Source organism: Penaeus monodon, chromosome 3 (assembly GCF_015228065.2).
Source record: "Penaeus monodon isolate SGIC_2016 chromosome 3, NSTDA_Pmon_1, whole genome shotgun sequence".
NCBI lineage: Eukaryota > Metazoa > Arthropoda > Malacostraca > Decapoda > Penaeidae > Penaeus > Penaeus monodon.
Window position 1 is genome coordinate 51,462,136 of NC_051388.1, and position 12,491 is coordinate 51,474,626.

General features: G+C 42.5%; 1 protein-coding gene across 1 annotated transcript in view; it reads left to right on the forward strand.

Moving 5' to 3' along the window:
* LOC119596921 (PHD finger protein rhinoceros-like) overlaps nucleotides 1-11,720 on the forward strand; it is a 73,613-nt gene extending 61,893 nt beyond the window's left edge. The window contains exons 8-11 of the mRNA XM_037946289.1: nucleotides 30-203; nucleotides 1,045-1,296; nucleotides 1,833-1,955; nucleotides 2,225-11,720. Of these exons, the coding sequence (XP_037802217.1) occupies nucleotides 30-203; nucleotides 1,045-1,296; nucleotides 1,833-1,955; nucleotides 2,225-10,651 (8,976 nt within the window). The 3' untranslated portion in view covers nucleotides 10,652-11,720. The remainder of the gene's footprint in view (nucleotides 1-29; nucleotides 204-1,044; nucleotides 1,297-1,832; nucleotides 1,956-2,224) is intronic.
* Nucleotides 11,721-12,491: the final 771 nt, after the last annotated feature.

Consider the following 12,491-nt stretch of genomic DNA (forward strand, 5'->3'; position numbering starts at 1 on the left):
TCTTCAACCATCCCTATTTTAACCTACAGCAAAGTCGCTGGGCACTGGTCTGTGTCTTGTGTCGAGAACGCCGAGGTGCATGTATCCAGTGCTCGGTTAAAACCTGCAAAACTGCCTATCATGTGACCTGCGCTTTCAAGCATGGCTTAGAGATGAAAGCAATCATTGAAGATGAAAGTGCAGATGATGGTGTGAAACTGAGGGTAAGTACTTTCAGCTACTTTCAGTTATTGTTTATGAAAAGTATTTGTTTGCAAAATGTAGGTGTTTGTAGGATGTTTGTTTGTTTATGTGATAGAGAGTATTTCTGGAAAGGAAAATATTCATCTTATACTTACAAAGAAGATTAGAGTTATTAATATTTAGATACATGCTTTGATAGTCTTAGACATGCACTTGTAAAATAAGACTTGCCAAAGGAATTGAGCTTTGCATAACCTTGAGAAAGGTCTAAAGGAATTTAAGATAAATTTGCTCTGAAGAGTCTAAAGCGGATAACTTCAATGGACCATTTCCAACCAACTCCATTTGTTTGGCTTCCTGCGTTTAAAGGAATTCACTCTTGCCAAATTTTAGTGATCATATATAATGAATTTTAATACACAAGTTATAATGTGATTTATAGAATATATTCTGTGAACCTGTTTCTCCCTTTCTGTATGTATGAGAATGTGATAATATGAGTCAAGGTTTTAATCTAAGCTGAGCATATGTAAAAATGTGAATGAATGAGAAGAGCAGGTGAGTATGAATGTGTTGGTGAGGTAGAGTGAGTGTGAGTATGGTAAGTATAAGAATGGGAGAATGAGAGTGAGTGAGAGAAGAGAATTTAAGTGTGACTGCACAGTGCCCAAGGGAATAAGTGTTAGGTATAGGTCCAGAATAACAGTATTTCATATATACTGAAAAGTATGTTTGCCTATCCAAGTTTTAGACATTGCAGTATGACCTAATATATGGGCTGTCAGTTAATCTGTCAGCTGAAGGTTAAGTGAAATTTGAAGTTTTTACCTTTTATCTGACCATACTTCTGAAATTTTTCAGTCTTATTGTGAGAAGCATAGTGTTGCAAGCAAGAAGGTAGGATGCGAAGCAGAGAGTGATGCAGAAGAGGGAGCCCCAAAGAAGAAGAAAGACTGGACCTCGGAGCAGAAGAACCAGGCTCGAGCTGCCAAGCTGCGGCAGATCGAGTCTGAATTCTACAAGCACGTCGATGTCCTGGAAACGTCAAACTTCCTGGACATTGACTTTGAGACAACCGAGACTATTTTTAACTACTGGAAGCTAAAGAGACGGGTAATGGGGATTTTGTTGGGATGCATTGTCTTACTAAGAGATGGAGAGGACCACTGTTGGTTACAAATTGTCAGAGGGTTTTTCGAGGAAGTTAGTCTGTGCAGTGATATAATTTATTGGTTTGTTAAAGTTTGATGCTAGCATTGCTTTCGTTAGATGGTTTTCAAGTAGATATGGTTATGCTGAAATGTATATTTATAAAGCACCTATTTGTTTAGGTATATGAAAGTACAACCTGATAAACATTTCCTTTTATTTCTGCAAAATTATCAACATAGACCCTTGTATTCCAAGTCACACAAGTGGTGATACAAACACACCTGCAGACACACAGAATGACTTATAGAGATATAAATACACATGTTTAGATAAATGCACATACAGAAATACGTATAGAAAGACAAATACACATTAAAAAACAAATGTATAAAGAGACACAAACCTATACATTTGTTCAGCACTGTTGTTTATGGATTTATTTGAAACAGATTGCCAGAATGAGTCTTTGCATATCTAATCTGAACTCCTTTTTTCAGGCTGGTTTCAACAAGCCACTCTTGACGCCACGCAGTGAAGAAATAGACCTTCTTTCCCATCAGCAGGAGCATGACATTGAGCGCATGAAGATGTTCGTGCAGTTAAGGCAGTACTTGGAGAGGGTACGTAAATTGAATTTTCTCAGAGAGAGACATGAGGCTGTATTATCTCATTTCCACTGGGTAGTTGCAACGTCCACTACAGTTTTGTTTTTAGAATTTTGGTTGCAATTAGATTGACTCCACAAATGCTTAGTTACCAAGGAATTGCTCAGTGGCCTGGCTGGCCTCACCTGATATCCCTCTTCTTTGAATTCAGTAAGCTTTTATTTGCTGCCATTTCTTTATTCAAGACTTTGGTACTACAACACTCGCATTTTTTCTCTTGACAGGTTCGTAACCTCTGCTACATGGTCAGTCGTCGTGAGAGACTCTCCAGATCCTTCCTTAAAACTCGAGAACAGACCTTCTCAAAGCAGGCATCCATTCTGGCCAGCAGCAGCATGAACTTGACGCAGCAGGAGGTAGATGCGGTGATGCAGGCCAATCATGGTCCTTCTGTGTATGATCAGTTGTATTCCCACCCTAGTGCTCCTAGCCACACGCAAAAGCATTTCGAAAAGATTATAGCTTGCATAGCTGGCACTCTCACAGAGAAGGTGAAGCCCAAGAAGGAACCAGAGAAGAAGGATGTCAATGGCCTTATTAGAACATCAAAAGACAAAACAGACAATCCGTATAAGAAGATGTATGTCAACGGGGCAGAACAGCGCCGGTCACGCTCTAGCTCTCTGTATAGTACTTCTGACTCCGATTCTTCTCTTGCTTCCACGAAATGGTCTCTGCCTACGAAAGGTAATACTCGTTACTCTGTTTACACAAGTAGTGAAGAGGAAACCAACAAGGAAAATCACTCGGTCAAGCAGGAGCCCCCATCAAGTAAGAGCAAGTTACCATTCCTTGACAGTAGTGACAAAGAAAAGCCGAAACTCGAGCCCATTAGCAGACCTGCGAGGGGAAGGGTTGGTAGGAGAAGAGGGACGGGGAGAGCTAGTGCCATTAAGAGCAGGTCGTTCAGGGACCGTATGGCGCATGGCTCGAGTGAGGAAGATGTTAAGAAGTTTGATAATTTGATAACTGAGAAAACTGTTAAAACAGAAACTAATGCCTCATCTTCAAAGACAGTGAGGGAGCGTCCCAGTGTAGATACTTCTGAGGATGAGGCAGAACCAGTTAGTAAACCCAAACCACAACCCAGCAAAAGAAGAAACAAAAGGAAGGTGACACCATCTAAGTTAGACTCGAGTGTAAGTAGTGAGGACGAACCAGTGGTGACGGTGGCTACGGCTAAAGAGAAAAAGCCCAGTCGTCGGGGCAAGTGGTCTAAAAATATTCTGAGTAGCCAGACTACCAGTGTAAGTTCACCAGTATCTGAAATTCCAAAGTTGGAGCTTAGTGATGATGATGAACTGGGTCCTCCCACCTACAAGCTGTCCAGTGACGAGGACAACAACAGTGAAAAGAGTAATGAGCCGGCAGTGATGAGCAGTGATATCTTTGGTGTAAGTGACCGGACAGACACTAGTTCTGACAATGGTCGGGATACGGCTTTAAGTAAAGGACCAAAGAAACATGATAAGAAGAATGAAAGTAGAATAAGTGATAGTGATGTGAACAGTGATGATGAAAACAAGGAAAGTACCACAGATTCTCAAAACCATGCAACACTGAAGACAAAGGCAGCTAAGAAAGAGTTTACTCCAAAGATTGAGGCAAAGGCAGAGAGAATGAACAAAAAGAAAACTGATAAGGTTGGTAGAACAGTAAGAAAAACAGCCAGTGCTGAAAGATGTAAAAGTGAAACAAGACAGTCTGAAGAAGTTGAAGTGGAACATGGAGTTATTAAGAGCGAAGTTGAAGCAACACCAGGTCATATGTTTGTGCCACAGAGGAAAGCTGCAAAGAAAGCATCAGAACTCATCACTAGTCAGAATACAACAAGTACTTCAGCCAATGCAACTGCAGGTATGGCTGGACCAGCAACTGCAGATGTGGCAGATGTCAAGAAATCTGTAGGGAAACCAGTCAAGGAGATCAAGGAAGATCCAGATGAGCCTGAGATCATTGAAGAGAAGAAGGTCCTGGAGGAGAAGAGAATAACACCCACAAAAGGCAGGAAGAGCAAGAGCACAAAGGAAAAGAATGAGAAAGTCAGTGAAGAAAAGAGTGAATCTTCTGATGTTCCCAAGAAGAACCTCTTTGAGCCACCAGAAATTCTGCCGTACGTCCCAATGCGGCAGGCTGCTAAGAAGGCTGCTGAAAACCTGAAGGGTGGCAACAGCAAGGCAGGAGCGGCTGCATCCAGTGGCACAGAGGAGTCCGAGTTGCCAGCGGCAGCTCCTGTTGTATCACCTACTAAAAACAAAAGAATCTCACGGATGGAAGGGAAGTCTGGGCCAAGATCAAAATCCAAATCTCCTCGTGCAGCTAAGCCTGTGTCATCAGCTACTGTTTCAGACTCAGGCTCAGAAAGTGACTCTGATTTGAAGTTCTCCAAGTCAATATTTTCTGACAGTGATGAAGAGAGTGTCATCAAAAAAGACAAAGCTGCAAAGGATAAAACTGATCCTCTTACTGAGGTCTACAAGGAAGCAAAGACAAACAAGCAGTTTTTTCGTGGCGACATCTATATACGACCATACCAAAGCTCCTCAGATGAAAACGAGGAAGGAAGACCAGCCACACCCGGAAGAAAATCCCTCCTATCTCACACTTCTAAATCAACTGGTGATGAGTTTCAAGATCTCTCCAAAAACCAGCTCTTTCGAGGCCCCTCAAGCATATCAGGCGACTTACACCTCACCTCTGACAGTGATGAGCGGGAGGATGAGAACCAGGAACCGGCAGCTGGAACCCTCCGGAAGGCCCCTGACAAGAAGCTTAAAACTTCCGAAGGGCGGCCTGAACATGGGTTTCAGCCGCCGATTACTGAGAGAAGTGAATCCGGAATGTCCAACGAGACGGAAGACCATCGTTCTAAATCACCCACCAGAAGAGAGACTGGATTGGAGTCAAGATTACGTCAAAGTGGGTCTCAGTGCAGACCGAGAACTCCTCCTGGTGATGTCTCCGTGCAAGACTTCAGAAGTAACTCTCATGCACCATCGAGAGGACGAAGAAGAGGAAGAGAGAGAGAACCGGTTTCACTCTCCCAAGACATTGGCACCAGTCATAAACTCCATACCAGAAGAGAGGTACAGCCTGAGGAGACACTCAAATCCATCAAAAAGACCCCAGAGAGAAGCAGCCAAGAGAAATCTGGCTCCTCCAAAGGAAGTACCGCAGAAAAGGAGGAAACACTAAAGGAAAAGGAGGTAGTGCAAAGGGACAGAAAAGAATTCCTGAGAGAAAAGAAAGATCCAGTTGTGGAAAAGAAGGAAGTCCTCCAAGGGAAGGAATCATTACAACAAAAGGCAAAGAATGATTCACTGCGAGAGAGAGCAGTCGGTGGAAAGGAGAAGCAGTTTGTTTTGCCTGGAGATAAGGAAGTTAAGGCTGCAGAAAAAGACTTGTTACCTGAAATAACTAACTTACAAGGAGAGAGTAATGAGATTATAATAGAAAAGGAGGTTCATAAAGAAAAGAAAGAGTCTCAGAGAGAAAAGCTTTTGTCACCAATAGAAAAAGTGGTATCTCCCAGAGAAAAGGGTCTGCTCCAAAGGAAGAAAGTTTTGTCTCCAAGAGAGAAGGTTTTGTCTCCAAGAGAGAAGGTTCTGTCTCCAAGAGAGAAGGTTCTGTCTCCAAGAGAAAAGGTTTTGTCTCCAAGAGAAAAAGTTTTATCCCCGAAAGAAAAAGAAGGAATGGCACCTGAGAAAGTCATATCACCAAGAGAAAAGAAAGACGTCCTAAGAGGGAGAGACACCAGCAGAGAGAGAGGAGAGTCGCCTAAAGAAAGAAGAGAACCAATCAGAGACAGTGATTCTCTTGAAGAAAAATATGACAAAGAAAAGGAACCTCCAAAAGACAAGATAGAAACGGCTGAAGAAACCATGCCTGTACCATTTAGCAAGCCAGATCTGCTAAATGAAATTGCTGAACCCTCAAGAGAAGCTTTGGATATCTTTGGACAGAGAGAGAAAGCTTCTGAGAAGGTTGAACCTGTTCTGGAGAAAGATCGCCAGCAGAAACAGACAGAACAACCAGTCAGAGAAGAAGACTCGAGAGTGGCAGCAGAACCCCCAGGAGATGAGAGAGAGAAGGATGCAATTCCAAAACCAGCAGAAAATGTGAAGAGAGCGGAACAACAACAGAAATCAGGGGTGTTTGGATTCGTAGGTGTAGATTTGGAAGTTGAAAGATTAGAAGATATTGTTGAAACATCAGATACGGAACCAGAACCCAAGAAAGTTCGAATTGGTGATAGTGATGAAGACTCCATAAATGTTGTAGGAGAAAAGCGAGTAGAACAGCCGAAGGACAGTGGATATAAGAGTGCAATAACTACACCTGAACCTGTAGATAGAGTTCATGCAGTGTGTAATGACATGGTAAATGTAAATAGTGTTGTAAATAATTTTATGAGTGATGAGTCACGTTTGGAAACGGTAGATGTGACTAGCAAGACCCCGGTGGTGTTGCCAACCCCAGTGGAAGGGAGACAAGTGCTGAACAAGTTTGTCTCCCCCACTAGAAGAAAGAATTTGGAGGATGTTATAGGCGAGATGAAGAGACAGGCTGAAGCACAACCTGAAGTACAGCCAGAAGCACAAGCTGAGCCCACCAAACCTGTACCTCCCCCAGAGAGACAGAATGAAGTCACAGCCTCCTCTCCTCCTCACTCCCAGGCCAACTCTTTCTCAGTTCCCCCTGTGCCAGAATCCTCAGTAGCCTCTCCTCAAGCATCATCTGCTGAGGCTTTACCTCCCAAGAGTTCATCCTCCCCAGGTGCTAACTTTAGAGAGCAGTGGCGAGGGCAGTGGGAGAAGAGTCCTCCTCAAGCGGAGCATAAAGTGGATCCAGGTACTGGACCGCACTTGCCTCCTCACCTTCCCATGCTTGGCCTCGAGTTAGGCCTGCCCTCCTCCATGTCAATGCTTGATCTGCAACGAGCCATGTACTCTGCTGATGCCCAACATCCACTGTTCAGCGCCTTTGATTTTTTGAATGCACGTACTATGTTTACCAGTCAGTTTCGTCAAATGGTAGAAGCTGGTATCCATCCGCCAACCTTCAATACAACTCTAATACCAGCGTACTTGCAGCAGCATAGTGCCAATGAGTTAGCTGCTTTAAGTCAACAGCAGTATCCACCACCTGCTCGAGAAAATCAGATTCCAGATAAAACAAGTATGTGTTCTCAGGAAATGTCCAGATTGTCAGCACATGATGACAGACCTCCAACTCCAGAACTGCCTACAACAGATGCCAAGGCAGGTAGCAGACAGGCTACATCAAGCAGTAAAACCACGAAGCCACTATCTTCTCCAGGTAGTGTGATGACTGCACCACCTCTCTCATCTCCTTTGGCTCAGAGCAACAAGGTAGTCCCAGGTCTTGTTTCTCCGACAACCAGTAGAGGACAACATACAAGAGAAGAACAACCTTCTCCAGTATTACCAAACAACAAAATTGCACAACCACAACCTTCTCCTTCAAGTATATATAATAAAAACGAAAGTGTACCAGTTTCTACAGCATCTCAACCACAGGCAACAACCGTAGCCCCAACAGACATTTCTTCTACAAGTCATTCAGTATTATCGTCATCAGTCAGCAGAACAGCGAGCCAGCCTCAAGTATCACCTCAGTCCAGTAAATCATCACAGGCACCTGTCCTATCACAGCAGTCCAGCAAACCTTCACAAGCTCCTGTAGTATCACAGCAGTCTAGTAAATCATCCCAGGTGCCTGTAGTGTCACCACAGTCCACGAAGCCCTCTCAAGCTCCTGTGACAGCCACCACAACGTCAACAGAGAGCAGTGTGACCATTACAAAGGTCAGCAGACCCCTGGTATCTCCGGCGAGAAATTCTGTAGTTAGTAGCAAGATGAGCATTGTCCCTCCTGCTTCAAACTCAGTTGTGTCTGTGGCTAAAACGATAACTACAACAACAACTACTACAACCACTACTAGTCTAACCTCCGCCTCTGTAAGCAAGTCTCCACTGCTGTCTGTGACAAGCCCCACCACTGTACCCAGTCAGAAGGAATCGCCATTGCAAATCGCTGTTGAAGTACCTGATTCAAAGATTGAAACTATTACTGTAGATGACAGTGTTCTTCATCAAAAGGAAGAGCCTGCACCAAAACGCGTGCCAATATACATGCAAGAAGCCAAGTCACAGAAAGCACCCGAGAAGAAGTCGCCAAGATCCCAGGCATCATCTCCGAGATGGGTGAACAAGGAAAGCACAAAGGCAAGAGAGAAAAAGAGTAGCAAAGTCAACAGAGCTGCATACAACAAGGGGCGAGGCAGGAGTACTGGCAAAGGAAAAGGTCGTGGTCAAAGCCCAAGATTCAACTCTATATCAGTGCCTAAAGAGCTGGTTGGAACAGTGTACGACTTTGATTTTGACAACGAATTTGATGATGGCCCAGCCAACAACACCCTGGATGACTTGCGAAAGTCCAGAGAAAAGCGACAATCAGTTGACACAACACCTCAACAATCGCTAACACCAACTTACACTATAGAGCACAAAGAACAAACTAAAAAGTCAAGCAAAAAATCAAAGTCATCACAGAAAGAGAAGGGGGTTACCAAGTCGGCGGATGATGGTGACAAAGTTGCCAAAATACTTGAGGATTACAGGAACACGCAAAACTCTCAGCTCCGGCGAAGCACGCACTCTCCTAGTCCACCTCGTGGCGATGACATGCTAGAGGGCCCATCGAAATCTCCAGACAAAATTCAAGACATCCCACAGTTCACTTCAGAGTTCACCTCGAGCATTCCGGAAACCAAGCTTACAATATCAAACTTGAGTGATGTCAGAGATTCAAATCCAACATCAGAGTTGTCTGTCTTGCCCAAGAATACAGGAGACGATAGTAGAGTGTCACTGACAGTGCCAACAGCTCAAATCGGAATCGATGAGAGAACAAACCAACTCAAGCTGAAGATCAAAGGACCATACGCTAACTCATACTCGGCAACTAACACGTCAGCTGCGCCACAGGAAGCAGTGGGAGCTCCTACTCCAACTTCTACAACATCAACGTTAAGAAGAATGAGGAAGAAGGAATTGATTCGTCAGTATTGCTATCAGGATCAAATACCAAATGAGCCGGCAGAATCTGGACCCATCAACAGCACTCCAAACCCTCCCCCACAATTAAGAACTGGCATCACCATTCCAAAGGCTGTTGCTTCCATGCCTTCTATACCAACGCGAGAAGACTACAAAATGTACACGCAAGACGAGACCCCAACAGGAGGTGGAGGTGGAGGCAGAAGAAAGAGACCGCCCCGGGAATTAAGACACTTGGACTGGTCTGTGATGGAGGACTCTGGGAAGAGAAACTCGGAAACGACAGAAGGTGGCGATGTGATAAGAAAAAGACCAAGAGCGGCTAAGGAAGCTGCGAAAAATCTAGACGAAAAAGATGTATCAAGTGCCAAACCTCCTCCAAAGTTACGTATTAGTTTAGGGAAGAAGGGAAGTGAAGTTACAACAGTGACAGCAGACTCCAAAGATTTTGGTGGAAAACAGCGACCGCCTAAAAAGCGGATTGCCGAAGAGAATGCGATGGTGAAGATCAAGAATGATAACATGAAATTTCGAGAACAGATCATGGCAGACTTTGATAAAGGGGAAAAGAAGAGTGGGGTGAAAGGAACCGACAGAGAAAAGAAAGCCAAGAAACGCAAGATTCTCCTTGGCGAAAGCAGTGCAGACGGCAAGGATGGCAGTTGTGATGACCAGCACGATGTGAAAGTCTTCACAGGAGATAGTACGAATGCTCCCAAGTTAGTCATAAGGTTTTCGAAAGCGAAGAGTGAAAGTTCTAGTGGTAATAAGAATATCAAGAGTGAGGCCAATAATGCTGGAGGTCACAAAGAGGAGCGGAGTGATTCGGATTCTGTGATGAATCCATCCTTAAAAATTCGATTATCGGTGCCTAAACTCGACTCTGAGTCAACGAAGGAAGAGTCCTGTATTCCTAAAATCCCCCTCAAAATAAAATTTTCGAGGGTATCAGATGGCTACGTGGCTTCCAACACTCCGCGCAAGTTAGAAGCTGACGAACAAGATCAAGGGCCAGGCCCTCCTGCACCGAAACCTCCCGACCTTCCCCCGGAACCTTTACATGAGAAATTAATTCCTGAAACCTCACAACCATCGCCACCATCATCATTACCCCCACCACCGACTCAACAGCAGCCGTTACCGCAACAGGAACAGCAGCAGCAGTATGTACAGCAACAACCACAGCAACCAGTCCAACATGCCATTTCTGAGGTGACTGAGTGTCCTCCTCACCTTGAATCTCGGATACCACAGGCAGGAAACATTCCCCTCTCCCTCGGCCCCTATGACCCCGGCTGGCCACCGTCGTATAGTGCAGCGGAGCAACTGGGATTACCCAAGATGGACTACGGCCTCGGCTCCTTGAATGCGCCGTCGAGATCAGAGTGCCCAGAGGAAATGTTTCAGAGATTAGAGGCTCAAATAGCAGCTACAGGAGGAACTGTACCAGAAGGTGGAGGCCCCGCCAGCAGTCTCGGCCCCAGACAAACTTCTGGACCACCTCTCCCAGACGTCCCGTCGTTACGCCATACACTTTACCCGTACAAGGAAGGCTCTGACTGCAGATGATAATTGCTTCTCTTTGATAGTAATAACTTTAATATTTACAATAATGTAACAAAACTACCATAATTATGTACAAATGTAGATACCGTTGGTGTTGCTCACTCGATGCACGATGTTAGTTACGCAAGGATTAAATCACTTGCATCTCATAGCCTCATCCAGGCCGTCAGTTTTGTTCTTTTTATTAATGTAATGTTCTGCACTGTCATTTGTTAGGGAAAAATACTCGCTCCCCACAGGGATTCTACCTTGGTACAGCTACACTCTGTTGGCAAAGATTGTTGATGTGATCGTCGGCCCGCGCGGGACCACCACAGCATCCCCCTCTCCCCCCCAAGCCATGTTATGGTAGTTGTTTACTCACCTGGGGCGTCCCTCATCCCCACCTTGCTGTGTGTGTGACGCCCATGGGTCATTTGCTCCGCCCTCGGTATCACGTGCTGATTTTTATCAAATGGCCGTTTCAGCCAGGTGAATTGTGTTGTTTCCTCGCCTGTTTTACTGTCACTTTTGTATGGAGTGTGAGGGTGGTTGTTGTTGAGCGTGGCAGTGTTGTGGGCACGGCGCCCCCGACCCTCGGCCGGGCCCTGCACCATCGGAAGGACCCCTGCCCCCCGGGCCTCGGGCGCCGGTCCTGTCGTCCCGGGGAGGACTTGTGTTCCCATATTTTGATATCTTTTTTACCATTGTAAATAGGAAGGAATGTACAAATTACTGTATTTGCTTTTTGTAATTTTATTACTTTTGTACAGATTTTAGTTCTGATTGCTCATCAGACATAACTTATGTTTTATCAAAAGTTGGATTTATTTATTTTTTGACTTCTCTAAATGTCACAAATTTCCATGCCATTACCATCGATTGATATTTTTTAGATTTCTTCGCTTTTTAATTCTACTCTTCTTTGTTGTAAGTACACGTTGTTTCCATGGAGACTTTTGAGTTCTTTATGTAATAGAAGGCAGAAGATTGTAATATATTTCTTGATCCCTCAACAGAGAAATAGTCTTGTAAATCTTAGTGTCATGTGATACATTAATATTATTGAAATATAAATTTTTTATGTTATATAGTTGGCCTTTCCATTGATTTATCCTACCTTTGACTAAACGTTGATTGGGCATCAGATGGTTACATAAGTGCTGCAGTTCTTACTAATGATTGTTTATGTAAATAAACTGAATGGACGAATATATTAATCAATAAGTAGAAAAAAGATGAATGAATTGATTAATAAATAGATAAATAAGCAAATAAATAAATAACTGAGTAAATAACTAAAATAGAAAAATATGAATAGATAACTATAATAAACAATTAACCATAAAGTAAAAAAGACAAATAAATACATGAATAGATAGTAAATAAATAAAATGAATATATATATCTGAAATATATATGTATATATTTATATTAAATATATATATGTATATGATATGATGCATAATTATATATATATATATATATATATATATATATATAATATATATATATAATAATATATATATATAATTATCATATATTTATAATATATATATATTATAATTATATATAAAATATATAATTATATATATATATTATATATATATTTAATTATTATTATATATATTATATGTATATATGTATATATGATATTATATATATGTAAAATATATAATATATATAAGTTATATTTATAATATGAATATATTATATTTTATTATAATATATAATATAACTGATATATATAATATATCTATATATCTATATATCTATATATATATATATATATATATATATATATATATATATATATATATATATATATATATATATATGTACCTGTTCTGCGAAAAGGGTATTG